This window comes from Mercenaria mercenaria, chromosome 6 (genome assembly GCF_021730395.1).
Source record: "Mercenaria mercenaria strain notata chromosome 6, MADL_Memer_1, whole genome shotgun sequence".
NCBI classification, from domain to species: Eukaryota; Metazoa; Mollusca; class Bivalvia; order Venerida; family Veneridae; genus Mercenaria; species Mercenaria mercenaria.
Window position 1 is genome coordinate 23988381 of NC_069366.1, and position 19864 is coordinate 24008244.

The following is a 19864-nucleotide window of genomic DNA, read 5'->3' on the forward strand; positions in this document are numbered from 1 at the left end:
GACCAATTTTCATGAAGATCCATTCAAGGGTATGGCCTCTAGAGAGGTCACAAGGTTTTTGTATTTCAAGACCTACGGACCTAGTTTTTGATTGCAGTTGACCCAGTTTCAAACTTGACCTATATATCATCAAGATAAACATTCAGACCAACTTTCATACAGATCCCATGAAAAATATGACCTCTAGAAAGGTCACAACGTTTTTTCATTATTTGACCTACTGACCTACTTTTTGATGGCACGTGACCCACTTTCGAACTTGACCTAGATATCATCAAGATGAACATTCAGACCAACTTTCATACAGATCCCTGAAAAATGTGGCCTCTAGAGAGGTCACAAGATTTTTCTATTATTTGACCTACTGACCTAGTTTTTGATGGTACGTAACCCACTTTCGAACTTGACCTAGATATCATCAAGGTGAACATTCTGACCAATTTTCATGAAGATCTCATGAAATATATGGCCTCTAGAGAGGTCACAATGTTTTTCTATTTTTAGACCTACTGACCTAGTTTTTAATGGCACGTGACCCAGTTTCAAACTTGACCTAGATATCATCAAGATGAACATTCAGACCAACTTTCATACAGATCCCATGAAATATATGGCCTCTAGAGAGGTCAAAAGGTTTTTATATTATTTGACCTACTGACCTAGTTTTTGAAGGCACATGACCCAGGTTCTAATTTGACCTAGATATCATCAAGATGAACGTTCTGACTAATTTTCATGAAGATCTTGTGAAATATATGGCCTCTAGAGAGGTCACAAGGTTTTTCTATTTTTAGACCTACTGACCTAGTTTCTGACGGCACGTAACCCACTTTCGAACTTGACCTAGATATCATCAAGATGAACATTCTGACCAATTTTCATGAAGATCTTGTGAAATATATGGCCTCTAGAGAGGTCACAAGGTTTTTCTATTTTTAGACCTACTGACCTAGTTTTTGATGGCACGTGACCCAGTTTCGAACTTGACCTAGATATCATCAAGATGAACACTCTGACCAATTTTCATAAAGATCCCACAAAAAATGTGACCTCTAGAGTGGTCACAAGCAAAAGTTTACGCACGCACGGACGGACGCACGGACGATGGACGCTGCGTGATCACAAAAGCTCACCTTGTCACTATGTGACAGGTGAGCTAAAAAGCAGAAAATTATGAAAATGTTGAAAAATCGCTGGCAGTTTCAGCAACAGTGGGTGTGTTCAAAACAATTTAACAAAAACAAGCCTGGTGGCCCATTGTTTTTATTTCAGCACAAATTTTCCTATCATATATATGAAAGGAAAAAAAACTATAGGAATTCTCTTTAAATTGTATTTAAATATCTTTCAAACCACTTCCTAGATATGGCTCCAGATGGACGGACAGACGAACAACGTCAAAACTATATCGCTCCGCCTTCGTCAGAGCTTCACAATATTTTTAATGTATTTGATAAAAGCATGTCAGACGGAATTACCTTTTCGACAGTTGTCTCCAGTATACCCAGGTTTACATTCACAAGTGTATTTGTTGATTCCGTTTTTGCATGTACCACCGTTTTCACACGGGTTGGATTCACATTCATTGATATCTGTCAAATAAATTGTTTAACAACATGTACTGCTTTCTACAGAAATATGAGGTTTCAAAATGAGTTGTTCAAATTTTACAGGGGCAAATTATACTTTACTGTCTATCTCTGATTTTTTAATAGACTAAGTTAAACCCCTGCTTTCTTAACGTCTATCTTTGATATAACATGAAATGCACGCAATAATATTAATGTTATTTCCATCGAGCGAATGTTTAGTGACAGTGTGGTGGGGGTGACCGAGTGTGGGTACACAATTTTAGATATTGATAATAAATATGCATAGAAAAACAAGAGGGCCAAGATGGCCCTATGTCGCTCACCTGAGAAATACAACATAACAGTGTAATTTGTGAACATGTTTGACCTAGTTATTTCATGGAAACTAATATTCTGGCCAATTTTCATTAGGATTGGACCAAAATTGTGATCTCGAGTTTAAACAAGTATTTTCTTTGATATGACCTAGTGACCTAGTTTTTGACCCAGATTACCCATATTCGAACTCGACCTAGATTTCATCAAGTCAATCATTCTGACTACATTTCATGAAGATCAAATGACAAATACAGTTTCTATCGCATACACAAGGTTTTTCTTTGATTTGACCTAGTGACCATCTTTTTGATCCCCAGATAACCCATATTCAAACTTGACCTAGATTTCATCAAGGCAATTATTCTGACCAAATTTCATGAAGATCAATTGAAAAATACAGCCTCTATCGCATACACAAAGTTTTTCTTTGATTTGACCTAGTGACCTAGTTTTTTACCCAAGATAACCCATTTTCAAAACTGGCCTAGCTTTCATCAAGGTTATCATTCTGACCAAAATTCACGAAGATCAATTGAAAAATACAGCCTCTATCGCATACACAAGGTTTTTCTTTGATTTGACCTAGTGACCTAGTTTTTTACCCAAGATAACCCATTTTCAAAACTGGCCTAGCTTTCATCAAGGTTATCATTCTGACCAAAATTCACGAAGATCAATTGAAAAATACAGCCTCTATCGCATACACAAGGTTTTTCTTTGATTTGACCTAGTTTTTGACCCCAAATAACCCATTTTCAAACCTGGCTTAGATTTCATCAAGGTAATTATTCTGACCAAAACTCACGAAGATCAATTGAAAAATACAGCCTCTATCGCATACACAAAGTTTTTCTTTGATTTGACCTAGTGACCTAGTTTTTTACCCAAGATAACCCATTTTCAAAACTGGCCTAGCTTTCATCAAGGTTATCATTCTGACCAAAATTCACGAAGATCAATTGAAAAATACAGCCTCTATCGCATACACAAGGTTTTTCTTTGATTTGACCTAGTTTTTGACCCCAAATAACCCATTTTCAAACCTGGCCTAGATTTCATCAAGGTAATTATTCTGACCAAAACTCATGAAGATCAATTGAAAAATACAGCCTCTATCGCATACACAAAGTTTTTCTTTGATTTGACCTAGTGACCTAGTTTTTTACCCAAGATAACCCATTTTCAAAACTGGCCTAGCTTTCATCAAGGTTATCATTCTGACCAAAATTCACGAAGTTCAATTGAAAAATACAGCCTCTATCGCATACACAAGGTTTTTCTTTGATTTTACCTAGTGACCTAGTTTTTGACCCCAGATGACCCATTTTCAAACTTAGCCTAGATTTTTAAAAAGTAATCATTCTGTCAAAATTTCATGAAGATTAGTTGAAAATACAACCTCTATCGCATACACAAGCTAAATGTAGACAAACAGACGACAGACGCCAGACGGACATTGAGCGATCACAAAAACTCACCTGAGAATTGCTCAGGTGAGCTAAAAAAACGAAAATAAATTATGAAATTCTACCAATTACTTAGATTGTTGTGAACAAATATTTGGTTTTTTAAACAACAAAAGGGTATTTGCTCTAAGTTACTACAGATCTTCTGATGAAATTGTGTGTGATCGTCCAAGTTATGGTGATCTAAATTCAATTTAGGTTTTAAATTTCTAGATCAAAACGTTTTGACACAGAAATTGTCATATTCATAGTACACTATAAAATTAATACTAGTAACTACTTAAGGCCATGACTGTGTTGCTACTGTAATCTGACTGAAACTTGACGGGCCACATTTCCCTATACGGGTAATAAATGGTATAACAACATGTACTGCTTACTACAAGAAGTTGTGATGTCAAAATGAGTTTTTCAAGTCTCAAGGTGTAAAGTAAATTGTTGTCTATCTCTGAATTTCAAAACACTTATTGAAAGCGCTGTATTCTTTTCCACTATCTTTGAGATCACAAGCAATGCACGCAATAATAATTTATTCCATCGAGCAAATGGGGAGTGACAAAGTTGGTGGAGATGATCGGGTGTGGGTACAAAGCTTCATGTATTTATAAAAAAATATGCATTGAGGTTTATCAAATTCTTCCAATTGGTTAGTTTGTGTGTACAAATATATGGATTTTTAAACAATAAAAGGCCATTCATGAAATCTGAAGTTACTTAGCAGATCCTGATGAAATTGTGTGTGCACTACCAAGTTATCATGATCTAAGTTCTAGGTCAAATATGTCACAAGTACGAAGCAGAAATTGCCATACTCATAGTACCCAATGTTAACAGTAGTAACTACTTAGGGCCATTACTTTGTTGTTACCTTTGCAATCTAACTGAAACTTGACGAGCAACATTTCACTATAGTGGTAAACATATATGTGAGGTTTTATTTAAATATTTCTTAAACGCAAAAACTTTTAACGCTCCGCCTTCGGTGGGGCATAATGATAAATATATTTGTAAAAGCATTTCAGCTTAAATAGCCTATTTTACAGTTGTCTCCAGTGTACCCAGGTTTACAGACACAAGGGTATTTGTTAATTTCTTTTGTGCATGTACCACTGTTTTCACAGGGGTTGGATTCACACTCATTGATATCTGCCAAATGAATTGTACAACAAAATGTACTGCTTACTACACAAAGATATTATGTAAAATGAGTTGTTAAATTTTTATAGGTGTAAAGTAACTAAATGTCTATCTCTGATTTTCAAAAGACTAAGTTAAACCCCTGTATTCTTTACGTTTATCTCTCGGACAGCAGACAATGCACGCAATAATAGTAATGTTTATTCAGTCGAGAAAATTGGAAGTGACCAGGGTGGTGCTAGTAACCGGGTGTGGGTACAAAAATGGAATATTACCACTTGGTTACTTTGTTGTGTATAAATATGCGGAATTTCAAACAAGAAAATGGCATTAACTCTGATAATGCTAAAAAGATCCTTACAAAATAGTGCGTGCGCTGCCATGTTATGGTGATGTTAATTCAAATTTAAGTTTTACAATTCTAGTTCAAATATGTAAGAAGGAATGAAGCAGAAATGTCCATATTCAAAGTACCGTCTAAACTTAACATAGGTAATTTCTTAGGGCCATAACTCTGTTACTCAGGCATTCTGACTGTAACTTGACGGGCCGCATTTTCCTAGAGTGGTTAACATATAATCATATGTCACAAGTTATGGTGATCTAAATCAATTTAAGTTTTATAGTTATAAGTCATATATAATACAAGGTTTGAAGAAGAAATTGGAATTTTCACAGTACCCTAAAAAGTTAAAACTAGTAACTACTAAGGGTCATTACTTTGGTTTTACTTGGGCAATCCTGACTGCATCCTGACAGGTCACACTTCCCTATAGTTGTTAACATATACATGAAGTTTTATTTAGAAATTATTAAACCATTTCCTAGATATTGCTCCAGATGGACGGACAGATGGACAACGCCAAAACGATATCGCTTTGCCTTCGGCGGGGCATAATAATGAATGTATTTGAATAAAGCTTTTCAGATGGAATTACCTATTTCACAGTTGTCTCCAGCGTACCCTGGTTTACACTCACAGGTGTATTTGTTAATTCCGTCTTTGCATGTACCACCGTTTCCACAGGGGTTTGAATCACACTCATTGATATCTGTCAAATAATTGGAATAACAACACGTGCTGTTTACTACAGAAGAAGTGGTGTCAAAATGATTTGTTCAATTTTATATGTGTCAAGTAACTGGGTGTCTATCTCTGGTTTTCAAAAGACGAATTTAAACCTCTGTATCCTTTACGTGTATCTTTGAGATAGTGGGCAATGCAATAAAAGTAATGTTTATTCCGTCGAGCGAATAGGAATTGACAAGGTGACTCTAGTGTTACTTTGGCAATCTGGCTGAAACTTGATTGGCCGATTTCTTTATAGTGGTAAACAAATTATATTATGAAGATTTATGTATATATTATTAAACCAGTTCCTAGATATGACTCCGGATGGACGGACGAACGAATAACGCCAAAACTATCTCTCCGTTTCCGGCGTGTCATAATAAGGAACGTATTTGAAAAAAAGCAGTTCAGACGAAATTCCCCATTTGAAAGTTGTCTACAGTTTACCCAGGTTTACATCCACAAGTGTATATTTAATTCAGTCTGTGCATGTACCACCGTTTTCACACGCCTTGGATTCACGCTCATTGGTATCTTTGTTTGTTGTTTTTGGTTAACGCATTTTTCAACATATTCATCATGTACGGCATTAACCAAGTGTTCCGGATTCGTACCGTACAAACCTGTTCCCGCAAGACTGCAACTTCCCACAATGAATGATCAGAGGTGAGACTAATGATTTCAGCACAATTCGTTTATCAAATGTCACGAGAACATCGCGACCCCGCGATCCGTAGACCAAACGCTCTTACCTACTAGCAAGCGCGGTCTTGGTATCTTCAAATGGTTTGGGATAACATATGTCTGTTACTACAAGTGTGGTGTCAAATGAATTTTCAATTACAGTTTAAAATACCTTATTCTATCTCAATTTCATAGACTAAGTAAACCCCCCTGTCTTCTTAACGTCTGTCTTTGAGATAACAAAAAATGCATGCAATAATAGTAATGTTTATTCCATCGAGCGAATGCGGAGTAACCAGGGTGGTGGGGGTGACCGGATGTGGGTACACAATTTCACGTTGTTTGATTATAGATATGCATAAAAAATGAAAGAAGTTACACGAAATTCTACCAATTTGTGACTAAAGAGATTCTGACCAAATTGTGTGTGCACTAACAAGTTATGGAGATCTAAATTCTACTTAAGCTTTATAGTTTTAAGACAAATATATCGCAAGTTATGAAGCAGAAATAACCATATTTGTAGTACACTTTAAAGTTAACACTTGTTACATCTAAGGGCTATAACTCTTATGTTACTCAGGCAATCTGACTGAAACTTGATGGGGCGCATTTCCCTATATCGGTGAGCATATATACGGAGTTTTACTGATATATTTATTAAAACAACTTCCCAGATATGGCTCCGGACAGACGGACGAACAGAAAGAGGGACGAACAACGCCAAAACTATATCCATTCGTTTTCGTCGGGGCATAATCATGAATGTATTTGAACACAACATTTAAGATGGAATAACCTGTTTGACATTTTACTCCAGTGTACCCAGGTTTACATTCACAAGTGTATTTATTAATGCCGTCTGTGCATGTACCACCGTTTTCACAGGGGTTGGATTCACATTCATTGATATCTGTCAAATAAATAGTATAACAACATGTACAGCTAACTACAGAAAAATGTGGTGTTAAAAAAATGTTGTTCAAATTTTGTAGGTGTATAGTAACTTTTTGTCTGTCTTATTTTCTATAGAAAAAGCAAACACTTTATATTCTTTACATCCATCTTTGAGATAACAAGCAATAATAGTAATATTTATTCCAGCGAGGGAATGGAGAGTGTTGTAGCTGATTTCCTTTGCAATTTGCACTAACTTTATTTTACAAGAGTTTAAAAATCGTTAGGTTTTTCTGTACTGAAACATTTCCCTACTATAAGCCACATTATGTTACGATATGTGAGAAAAAAAATTAGTCAACACGTTTTAAAATAAAAACATCTGTAAACATTTAAAATACTAGCAACTTCTTGATCTTATTATACAATTATCGATGGTCACGGAATTATTTTGTTCTACTTTTGTTTCTAAAGAAACGCTTACATCAAACAAAACAACATATGCAACACAAAACAAAAGACAGAAAACAATTTTTAAAAAAGGGTCACCGCCATGGAACGGTCAGCAACCTATACAAAGGATACTAGGTTTTTAAACGCGTTCTGTGGCATACTAACTTCGCACCTACCCTATTTTAAGCAAGTTAGACAACATGATGTCAATGAAAACCTCGTAACATTAGCGAAAAAGATAAAATAAGGTAAATCCATCGTCAATTACACCAATGTACTCAACAACTTGTTTGAAGTCAAAAAACCAAGAAAATAACTTTTAAGGGTACGACTAAGAAAGCTGCAAGACAAATCTCCAATTCCTCCGTCCGTTTTATGTAGGATTTAGGAGAAAAGTTTCCCTATCTATTTTGTGACTGTATCTAATTTAAGCTTGTTTGCAGTGGAGGCCTTTTAAATTAAAACAGGAAATTACAGTTTCAAATTGAACGACAGGAGGTATGCAAATAGTGCGTAGTAGCATACGGAGTTAGTGAGGAATTTCAGCTAGCTCTGCAAAACTGCTGAATTATGACTCAAAAAATAATAAAATATCCATAGTATTGATGTTATTAAAATCATTATTACTATCACTACTGTTATATTATTATCATTATTATTATTATCATTATCATTATTATATAGAAATAAAATGAATGAGCTAAATGGCAAAAGATTAACAAATACTTGTTTCACAGTTCTTGTCTGTATATCCGGGCATGCAGTCACACGTGTAGTCATTGACTTCATCTGTGCACGTGCCACCGTTCTTGCATGGATCTGCATCACAGTCATCAATATCTGAAATGTAGTTGAGCCGCGCCATGAGAAAAACCAACATAGTTGCTTTGCGACCAGCATGGATCCAGACCAGCCTGCGCATCCGCACAGTCTGGTCAGGATCCATGCTGTTTGCTTTCATAGTCTACTGCAACTAGAGATACCGTTAGCGACAAGCATGGATCCTGACCAGACTCCATGGATGCGCAGGCTGGTCTGGAGCCATGCTGGTCGCAAACCCACTATGTTGGTTTTTCTCATGGCACGGCTCATTTATTTACATTTATGTGAGTTGATTCTAGTGAATGATGTAATATGGTATAACTGTCTTTAAGATAGTTTTCAAGCCTAATCAAATTATGTCCCTAGTAACTGAATACGGATTCTTTCGTAATGAAACAGAGTTGTCACTGGATGTTTTAACATTATAAAGTCTTGACTTTCGTTATACAGCCAGTCACTTCTGATGCATACTTCTCTTAAATTAACGGTGAATCGAATTATTGTAAATTAGATTAATTAAGATTTCTTTTAGGTGGTAAATATTTATCTCTATGATGAACATAATCAAAAAGGACATGGTGGCACTGGATCACTCATCTGAGTTTCATAGAATGTTTGAACAATTTTAATGGAGTGTCGCTCTCGGAAAATATCTGTGACATTATTTTATATTAGGGTCAACGATTCTTTTTATAGTTTCCTCTATATGCATAAAGAAAATACTATATACATATATGACACTAGAACTGTATCTATAGGACAAGAATGCCCACAATATACTTTGTTATTCTCTAAATAGCAAAAACCATCAAGGGACCATAACTGCAGTAAACCTACTTACAGATAAAATTCCCTCCTCTATGGTCATTTGCACATCAAGCTTTTTCGTTTGTGAACTTTACAAATCAGGCTTAAAAATGTGGGAGGAGTTGAACACAAAAGGAGTTTTCTCTGTATTCAATACATATTCTATATTCCATAACTATGGAAAAAGGAACAATTGTATATCCAGCGTTTAATCTGTGAAAGTTTGAAGCAAATTAGCCTAATAGTTTGGAAGGACATGGACACACAAAATTTCAGGACGTATTTACGCACGGAAGTATGCACAGACGTACGTACGTACGGACAGTATCAACGCTATATGCTCTCCGCGTAAATGAGGGGATAAAAAGCTACTAACCCCTCTGGGATCCATGATTTCGACAAACTGGACTAATTTGAAAAATTATTTTCACTAAAATACGTCAATTTTAAAAATTTTAAACTATATTGTGGTAGACGGATAGCTCAGTGGTTTGCACACTGGCCTTCCAATCCTGAGATCGTGGGGTTCGATCCGCGGCAGCTACTCGGGAATTTTCAGAAACGCTTTTCAGTGTTTCCCACCCAACTAGAGGTGTACTGGTCAGGAACCCAGGCAATCCTTGCGTGTATCAGTGCTATACACCGGGAACGTTAAAGACCCAGGCTGTCTATCCGCAACAAGCTAGGCTAAGTTAGCCGGACAAGCCTGTATCTGATTTCTGATCTCTCTGTCGTGGGGGCTTTATCTCACTCTGTCCCTCTGGTCAGATTGCTCTGTGTCTGTACTAGTAGAGGATGAATTATGCGCCCTGTGTGGCTGCATTTGAACTATGTAAAGCGCCTTTGAACGTGAAATTGATCATGAAAAGGACGCTGTATAAATCTGGTATAATATAATATATCACTATGTTACGGCAGACAAAATCCGTTTTAACCCTAAGAAGCCACATTTTCGATTTGAGCATCATAAATCTTTGTTAGAATGTTAGTCTTTGCGATATATTTGCTCAAACCTGGATTACTGAATGCAAAAAAAAATATCACTACATTAAAATTAAATCACGTAAATACCTCATGAACTTTCTTGAGGTCACATTTTCCATTAGGACTTCACAGTAATTTTTCAGCATTTTTGTCTCTATGCTATCTAGGTCGAGAACTAGATTACCTGAGGTTTTAATCTAGATTACCAGGCCACACAACAAAAAAACTACAAACACTTTAGAAGCCACATTTCTTCCTGCTCTTTCACAAATTTTGTCAGAATGTTCATTCAAAAAAAATATCTAGGTAGTAAAATTCAAACCTAGACTATCTAGGTCAAAAGATAAAATAGATAGATTTTGTCTACACTGAAAAGATCATATCTTATAATTCATCTCCATTTGACTTGGAAAGAATGTATGTCTGCTTTATATATAGAAAAGATTTGTAACCAACTCGTTTAAAATTTCATTAAAAAATGCATCAAAATCATGAACTCTAGAATGGTCAGAGAAATTGTTGAAAACCAACTACTGACGTTGGATTCAGGCGGCTGTCAGAATAGCTCACGTTGAGCAATTTGCGTACAGACGGATTCAAAAATGTCGTACGTGTCATGTACAGTTATATACCGTGTCTTAATTAATTAACATAAGATGAATTGATGTGCTACATAACATGGTTACAGGAACGTGGTAGACAAAACTTTGTAAATAATGAATGTACTTGAAAAAAAGTATTTCGGATGGAATTACCTATTTGACATTTGTCTCCAGTGTACCCAGGTTTACATTCACAAGTGTATTTGTTAATGCCGTCTGTGCATGTACCACCGTTTTTACAGGGGTTGGATTCACATTCATTGATATCTGTCAAATAAATGGTATAACATGTTCAGTAGACTACTACTCTATTAGTTAAAATATATTTATTCCTAGTATTGATAAAATACAGAGAGAGTATGATACCATACCTGTGAATATATGATGTCAAAATAAATTTGTTACATTGCCTATATTAGCTGTAAGCTGTTGAATTTAAAACTGGTTACTATCCATCTAGTGAGCATTCGAACATCTTTGCGATGTTTTACCATGTACGCTTTACACAATGAACGGCTGAAAAACCTGCTACAGAATAGCTGCATTCTTGGGTAATTATACATAGTTTGCATAAATAATATAAGTATGTTTTAAAAACTATACTGACAACAGACTTACTTAAAAAGTTGTGAAAATACATAAATTTAGGAAGGGTCTTAATCGTCTACCTTTCATCTTTGGTGTATTAAACTTGTGTTATTAAAATGATTCGTGAAGCTTGTTGTAGGGAGAAAAAGTGTTCACCAGACGATAGTAGGTCTTTACACACTCGAACTTGTTATAATTTCGATATAACTTCAAACTTTACTATGTTTTAAGGTAACGCATAAAAACAAATTTCCGCTTAATTTCTTTGTACCCTTTTCGTTCACAATCAAGTTTTATATAACTGAAATTACACTCTTTGTTGCGAAATTTTCAAAAAATGCGCATGCATTTTGCTAAATATGTAAATTCTTGTGGTCTTTTTCCTGTCTGTTTTGATTTCTTGTTTTTAATTCTCATTAATAAAGGATTGCAAAGAAGATGCTATGAGCCCCTCTAAACATTATTTCATTCATGGATAGTCCATAACTAAGTATCTTCTTAAATCTTACCCTGCTTAATTTCTAAAAAGATCCTTGTTTATAACTTCAAATTGGACAGTGCCATTGTCTATTAAATGGGGTGCTTACCAAAAAGATACTGACTGGATGGCAAACAGGGCAGATCATGATAAGAGTGCGTAGAGTGATCACGATCTCCACTGGTCGCAAAAGCAGAATAAACCTGAATGACTATGGTTAATGTCAGCTTGGTGGCTTCCTCAAAATGAAGCCTTCTGTATTTCAAGTGGGGCTTTAACCCTTAGCCTGCTAAATTTCTATAATGGACTGGTCCATCATTCAATTTGGGCAATATCATTTATTATTCGAAGGGGTGTTTACTGAAAATTTACTGACTGAATAGCGAACAGTGCAGACCATGATCAGACTGCACGGATGTGCAGGCTGATCTTGGTCTGCACTGGTCGCAAAGGCAGAATTATTGCCGCCAGCAGGCAAAGAGTTAAGCAAACAGTCATGAGTGGCAATTTATTCAAACTTCTTCGTTAATCGGGCCTCCTACATTTTTGAAATAAATTGCATTTTCGAAAAAAAAGGTAATGAGTCAAAGAAAGAAATGTCAAACCATTAAAAATATTAGTTAATCAATACTTGTTTCACAGTTCTTGTCAGTATATCCAGGCACACATTCACACGTGTAGTCACTGACTTCATCTTTGCACGTGCCGGCGTTTTTGCATGGATTTGATTGACAGTCATCTATATCTGAAATTTATTTCGTTCACATTTATGTGACTTGCCACGTTAAAAGGATCAGCCCACGAAATGATGTTGCTGTGCTATGTGCCCATACTTTTTTTTAAACTGAGCATTTGTCACAATCACATTAATGTATACCCAATCTACTAAAATCAAGCTCTAACAATGTCAAACTGTGTTATTTCTAAATAATTTAAGACTTATTGTGTGCTGTTGACTGGAGTAACAAGACCTACTACGAGGGGCAACTTTCTTATAAAAAAGGAAAGATCTTAACACCTTTTGCTGAATCCGGAAACCATTCAGATAATATCAAGTTCCAGTCACTTTAGTTTATCCATCACGGTTTCATACTATTTTTTCACAATATTCACTGTCAAATATAATTACAATACAGCAGAGAGATTTGAAGAAGAAACATTTTGTACTTACTTCTTTCACAATTGGCCCCTTCTGTTCCCGCAACACATGTGCACTCGTACCCGTTTATTCTATCCTCACAGACTCCATTATACTGACATGGTTTAGATTTACATTCGTCAATGTCTGTAACACACAGTATTATATGATGGATTTTTCTATATATAAAGTATTTTCATTTGTAAGTAATTGTAACTAAAACCCAACATAAAGATAAATCAGTGACTTCAATGCATTATATATTTATGAAATACCAATATTAACTGAGCCGCACCATGAGAAAACCAACATAGTGCACTTACGACCACCATGGATCCAGACTAGCCTATGTATCCGCGCAGTCTGGTCAAGATCCATGCTGTTCGCTGACGGTTTCTTCTATTGCAATAGGCTTAGAAGCAAACAGCATGGATCCTGACAAGACTGCGCGGATGTGCAGGTCGGTCTGGATCCATGCTGGTCGCAAATGCACTATGCTGGTTTTGGCATGGTGCGGCTTACTGTAAAACTTTCATTAAAATATCTATATGATGTCAAAGATGCAGCTGGGCAAGTGGTATCTGAGAAGCATGCTTACATTCAAAACTTTAACAAAATTTCTAAGTTTAAAAGGTGCATAATTTTGACAAAGTGTCAGCAAGTGTAAAACCATTTGAGCCGTGCCATGGGAAAACCAACATAGTGGGTGTGCGACCAGCATGGATCCAGACCAGCCTGCGCATCCGCGCAGTCTGGTCAGGCTCCATGCTGTTCGCTTTTAAAGCCTATTGGAATTGGAGAAACTGTTAGCGAACAGCATGGATCCTGACCAGACTGCGCGGATGCGCAGGCTGGTCTGGATCCATGCTGGTCGCACACCCACTATGTTGGTTTTCCCATGGCACGGCTCATTTTATATTAGATTGACAATATTCAATCAATAGTTCCTAAGAAACATGCTTACATTAAAACTTTCACAAGATATCTATGTGTAAAAGGACCACAGTTCTGTCAAAGTGTTAGCCAGAGCTACGAATCCTTCTATGTAAGGTCACCTCATGATGTCAAAGTTACGCAACTTGAGTTTAATAACAGCTTATCAAGCAGTTTCTGAGACACATGCTTCCATGCAACACTTTCATACCATTTATCAGTTAACTATAGATGTAAACAATATTTATAAACCTGCATGAGAGACTTCTAACAACCCGAAAGCAGTCAGTCAAGTAGTTTCTTAGAAATCTGCCTATACATACCATACATTCACTTTCTATATAAAAGGTGCATAATTTTGAAAAAAAAAATGTGACTCGGCCCGACGACGTCAACGACAAAAAGGATGACAAAAAATACCTACTATTCCAAAACATTTAAACAGTCGAGTCGAAATGTGACTCCTGACCTCTTAAACAGTTTAGAACATCGACCAATTCAAAACAGTTAGCAAAAATTCTGTAAATGCATTACACAATCGAAAATCGTACAAAATACATTATAGTTTTGGTTGGAAAGAGATTTTGACTTCCCACAAAATAGGCAAATTTTGTACACCACGGTCAGAGGTCCATTTGAAATCAAAACATTCATATACTTACATTCTTCACAAGTAACTCCTGTGAAACCTGGCGCACACGTACAAGTAAATCTATTGACGCCATCTACGCACGTGCCCCCGTTGTTACATGGATCTGATTCACATTCGTTCACATCTAAATACAAATAAGAAAATGAGGTAACAGAAACAACACGAGTGAAATAGTTTTGAATACTTGAAATTAATTTCTTCGAAAAAAGTATGTCAATCTTAATGAACTTTAAAAGTACAATATCATTTGCGAAAACTCTTACACTAAGCTTTCCAATAAGGGACTTTAATGAGTTTTAAAGTGTCTCTTTTATTGGATTATGTCCAAGATATTGAAATTGTAAGTTGGTCCCGTCATTTGGAATCCACTGACTTAATCGCTGTTTTGTCTATTTGATATCTCAGTTCTAAGTGTTATATATCTTGCATATTTGTTAAATTAATTGTCTAAAATGTCAAAATTAAGACACTTGTGTGTTTATAGAATATATAGCTGAAGGATTATTAATTTAATAGTCATGATGATCAATATACATCATATTGTTTTAAAAAAAAATAAAAAAAATTAGGAGAACAACAGAATACTTCACTTGAAAGGACCTTCTTACTTTAAGAGAGTATGAAAGAGAGATAACTGATCAACGTCTCCCTTTAAATCAATATACTCTTACTTTCAATTAAGGAATGCAATTTTCTCGCATTGTAACTGTTCCATATTACCGGTATATACTTTAATGATAGCAGGTTGAAAATGATTGTTTCAATTAACAGAATGTGTAAAATATAGCTTGAAGACACGAAGATTAATCTGACTTTGTTAGCCATTATTTTTATCTTTTGAGTTAAATAAAAATTTATTTTCATGAAAGTTTTGTCTCCATCTTTCAAATGTATACTGATGTTACCTGAAACTTTTGGGTCTTCCAGTTCAGAAATTTCATTGATAAGTTTCTTGACAACATCAAGATTTATCACTTTTGTATCAGTAGGACTTCCACTGTCCTCTGGAACCTCGGGGGTTTGGTTGAAGTTCATTACGAACACGACAAAAACACTCCCTTTCCTTTGATAGAAAATACAGAATAAAGAGTTATTCTTGGGAAAAAAGGAACGCAGATGCATAATGAATGAAGTTAATTAAGCAGTTTTTTTTATTTCTTTTCTTTTCTTTATTTATCTTTATTTTATTTCTTATGAAGCATTTCCATGAACTGTCCAGTTTAGGTTGTTTGCTTCAATACCTTTCCATAGACGCCACCGGTTGCCTTACTGTGCGTCTCCTCAAGATGAATATTAGTTAGTTTAGTTGTATCTATCCATAGTCTTTTAAGGATGCTACGTGTAAAGTACTCTGCATATGACCTATATCTAAAGCTAAATCTGAAAGATTAGTATTTAATATGAACAGTCCAGCCTTCGGTGGGGTTTGCATCCACGACCTCCCACTTATAAATCCATTGCACAAACCACTGGGCTAGAAAGACAGTTTATGTTGCCGAGATTGATATCTTAAGTGACATTCTGATATAGATGAACTATTTCTGTAGGGCTTTATCAATGGTTGCCGTTCATATACCTCATGATTACGTTATAAAGCCCAAACCTCTACCCCTACCCCTGCGAAAACCCAAAAATCTTCGCACCAACTCTCAAATACACGTACGTACCGTATCCTTTCTACAAATGTCCGACTGTACGTTGCAGACATTTCACTATTTCGAAGTTTTTCATCCATCTAAAATTGTTGTAAAAATATATTTTTAGCAAAATAAGAATTTTGGCCCCTTACTTGTTGCTGCTTCCGATCCAAGACTACTCTCTCCAGTAATATTTTAACTACTTTACAAATATATCATGATAATGTATCAGATTTTTTGCCTTTCCTTAATTTGGTATGCATCACAGCAGAAAGAGACAATATTTGAGCCGCGCCATGAGAAAACCAACATTGTGGCTTTGCGACCAGCATGGATCCAGACAGTCTGGTCAGAATCCATGCTGTTCGCTAACAGTTTCTCTAATTCCAATAGGCTTTGAAAGCGAACAGGATGGATCCTGACCAGACTGCGCGGATGCGCAGGCTGGTCTGGATCCATGCTGGTCGCAAAGCCACTATGTTGATTTTCTCATGGCACGGCTCATTTATTTATTAACGAGCGCGTATATGACAATGGAATGTATCTCCTCAAGAACTGAGACCATTTCTATAACTTCCACGAGCAAATGTATATAAAAATGGTCTCACGTCAAGTGACATTATATTCAACATTTGTGAAAGCGAACATACATTCTATACGAATTTTGAAATGAATCTTTATCTCATGGAATGACTATTCGTGGTCACTTATGAATCCTAATAATTTAAGGGTTGGTCAGTTTGTCAAAGGTCAAGATAACAATGACACTGAAACTAAGCATGGTCACTGATTAGTAGATGGAAGACACTAAGGCTCATGGCCATCACTGCTTGTGGCACTTTTGCCTAAGGTCAGTTAATTACCCATTCTTTTTGAAGGTCAGGAGATTATTTCAGATGACCTCTAAACATTAAATAACCTATGATCTTTTCCTCAAAAGCCCTAAGACCAATTAACGTCATACTTAATAGCGAGTAATGGTCATTACATGACCCACATACTGATAATCTTAAGATTGAAACCTACAAACCGAAGTACCCACGACATGCCATCGTGGAGGGGCATAATAATTTTCAACAAACATAGAAACCCTCTTAGATTTTTTGGTCTGTATATAATAATTATATGCACAAACTCAGTATACTAGAATATGTGATGGCTGAAACTCACTTTCATGTCAAACTTGTTGCATAATCTTTTTTAACTGTCTTCAAAATAAGAAAGCACATAAATACTAATCCCCAATGATAACGCGATTCCCGCCGAAACGCGAGGACGAGTCTATTTCATGATAACTGATGAAATAATGGTTACCCATTTACTTGACAATTAAATATTAGTATTTCTTTCATTTTAAATAGCCACTATGTATATGGCAACATAGCTCAGTTGGGTAAACTGCAGACAACAATTGGATATAAGCAAATTGTTTTGTGGGTTCAAATCTTCATGAGGGTTTTTTTTTTCAGATTTTTTTTTCTATTCGTTTTCATTTTTATTTCATTACTTTTGTTTCTTTCTTTGATGGTTTGAATTTGTATATATGTCTTTATATAACACAATAGCATGTTCATTATTTGCATGGCTTGAGTGCATGCATTTAATCTATCATCTTTTATATATAATAAACTATTCTGATCTGCCATATCGGCTTTAGATACCTCTCTGTCGTATTGTCACAGAGCTCATGAAGGAAACTTAATTTTTATGCAAAAGTGAAATAAAAATTAATTCTCAATGCTGAGTTTCGAACTCACACGGCAAAAGATCTGTTGACTATGGACAGTATGCTTTACCACTGAGCTAATATGTAATTGGTACAAAATCTAGAAATATTTAGATTGTAACATGCTAGAAAAATGCTGAATTCCCTATGTTCCATTTTAATCTATTTATAGTCATGTTTGTAAATATCAAGTTATCGTTGGGGCATAGTACTGTCTCATAATAGGGGGTCTCTTAAAAGCAGATGTTTTCCGGAATCTGACATATTCTTTAAGGTATAGTTCTGCATGTTTGTTTTAAGAGGAAGTTCTGGAGCAACGTTATTTATTCGGATCCGAATAACGCTGAATAAAGCGTCTCGGATATGAAAATAACTCATTTTAAATGGCAACGAGTGAATAAACTGATTTAAACGGCAACTTTATCAATTTTCTAAATATGATTCTGTAGCGTTTGAATGTTTAATAATTCCAAATGATTTCTTAAAATAGGTCTTAAATTCAGCTGAAAATGTGCAAATCTTTTTAATCATGGGCAAATGTTTCAAAATCAAGCATACAGTCCTATAGTCTACATTGTATTCCACAATATTATATCTCATATATGTTTATTTACGGCCTTGCTTAGTTTCACTTCCATTGCAGAAAAATTCACTTTTGCGAAAACATTATCAAACTTCCTACTTTCCAATACATAACCATTATGAGAACTTGTGTGAGATCCACAGTTTTCAAATAAGTCAAACGAAAAGTAATACACAATACCTAAACTATTTTCATGTGTATAATTTCGTTGTGTATCCTGAATTTTGCAAAAAAAAATCAAGCGTTAAAAATTGATTCGAACGTGCAGAACTACCTTAAAGGTAGTCAATTACATTTGAGCATCATTTTATGAAATTTTTCACTTTTCATATATTCTCTTAGAAATTTACTTAAGGAGTAAAAAGCACCATTACATAGAATCATATACCTATTGGATATGTATTTTTTATTGCTAATCTTATGTGAAATCTTTTAACTACCTCCCTTCTGTATAAATATTTTAAAGATGAACCTTTTTTTATTTCAATTTATGTGATTAACCACTTTTAAGTTGATCACACCTACTTTTGTAAGAGGATTCCATTTTGTTCAATTTTTATTAAAATCTTAGAAAATCCGCGCTCTTAATATTATACAATTATCGACTTTTTTTTCATAGATTGACACCCGAAAAAAGTTATATTCACCAATCCGAAGGCGAGGAGAATATAACTTTTTGAGGGTTGATAAATCCTGATATCAACCTATGAAAAAAGTCGATAATTGTTTTATTACATCTATTTTTAGACCAAATCAGGTGAATATTAGTTTTCCAAGCACCTACTTCGATCTATTTTTATTATCGTACTATTTATAACCCAAGATAAGTTGGTATGATATGTACTCATTACTTTTCGAACCGTTTTCAGCCAATCAGAGAAACAATAGAATACAGTCATGTAATAATTCTTTTTGAATATTTCGCCTAATGCTAAGCGAAGCCCGCATAGTGTTAGATGCTTCTGGAAGAACTTATATTGATATTTCAGGCTCCCCGGAATCCTAAAACTGAATATGCACATATGAAGAATATACAGACAGATTCTACTTTAAAAGGCCGCCAAGATTTTACATTCAATTTTAGTACATGAATGACACCGTCACATGTCAAACATTATTTATTTAATTTATTATATCGGCATTGCAACAGTTTATAAATTACCATCTGAATAAACTCAGTAGCGGTTGTATTGTATTCCACTGAATTCTTATCGTTATACGCATCAGTCCAATTCTTTGAGTTCATCTTCACTTCTCCTTGTACAGCTTTTCCCACTGAAATTGTTTTTAAAAAA

General features: G+C 35.3%; 1 protein-coding gene across 1 annotated transcript in view; it reads right to left on the minus strand.

The window, feature by feature from the left end:
* LOC123549403 (uncharacterized) overlaps positions 1–19839 on the minus strand; it is a 137630-nt gene extending 117791 nt beyond the window's left edge. The window contains exons 1-11 of the mRNA XM_053546709.1: positions 19732–19839; positions 16291–16358; positions 15529–15686; positions 14634–14747; positions 13072–13185; positions 12532–12645; positions 10988–11101; positions 8346–8459; positions 7069–7182; positions 5452–5565; positions 1479–1592 (exon numbers count right to left, since the gene is read on the minus strand). Coding sequence (XP_053402684.1) covers positions 1479–1592; positions 5452–5565; positions 7069–7182; positions 8346–8459; positions 10988–11101; positions 12532–12645; positions 13072–13185; positions 14634–14747; positions 15529–15686; positions 16291–16358; positions 19732–19815 — 1222 coding nt within the window. The 5' untranslated portion in view covers positions 19816–19839. The remainder of the gene's footprint in view (positions 1–1478; positions 1593–5451; positions 5566–7068; positions 7183–8345; positions 8460–10987; positions 11102–12531; positions 12646–13071; positions 13186–14633; positions 14748–15528; positions 15687–16290; positions 16359–19731) is intronic.
* Positions 19840–19864: the final 25 nt, after the last annotated feature.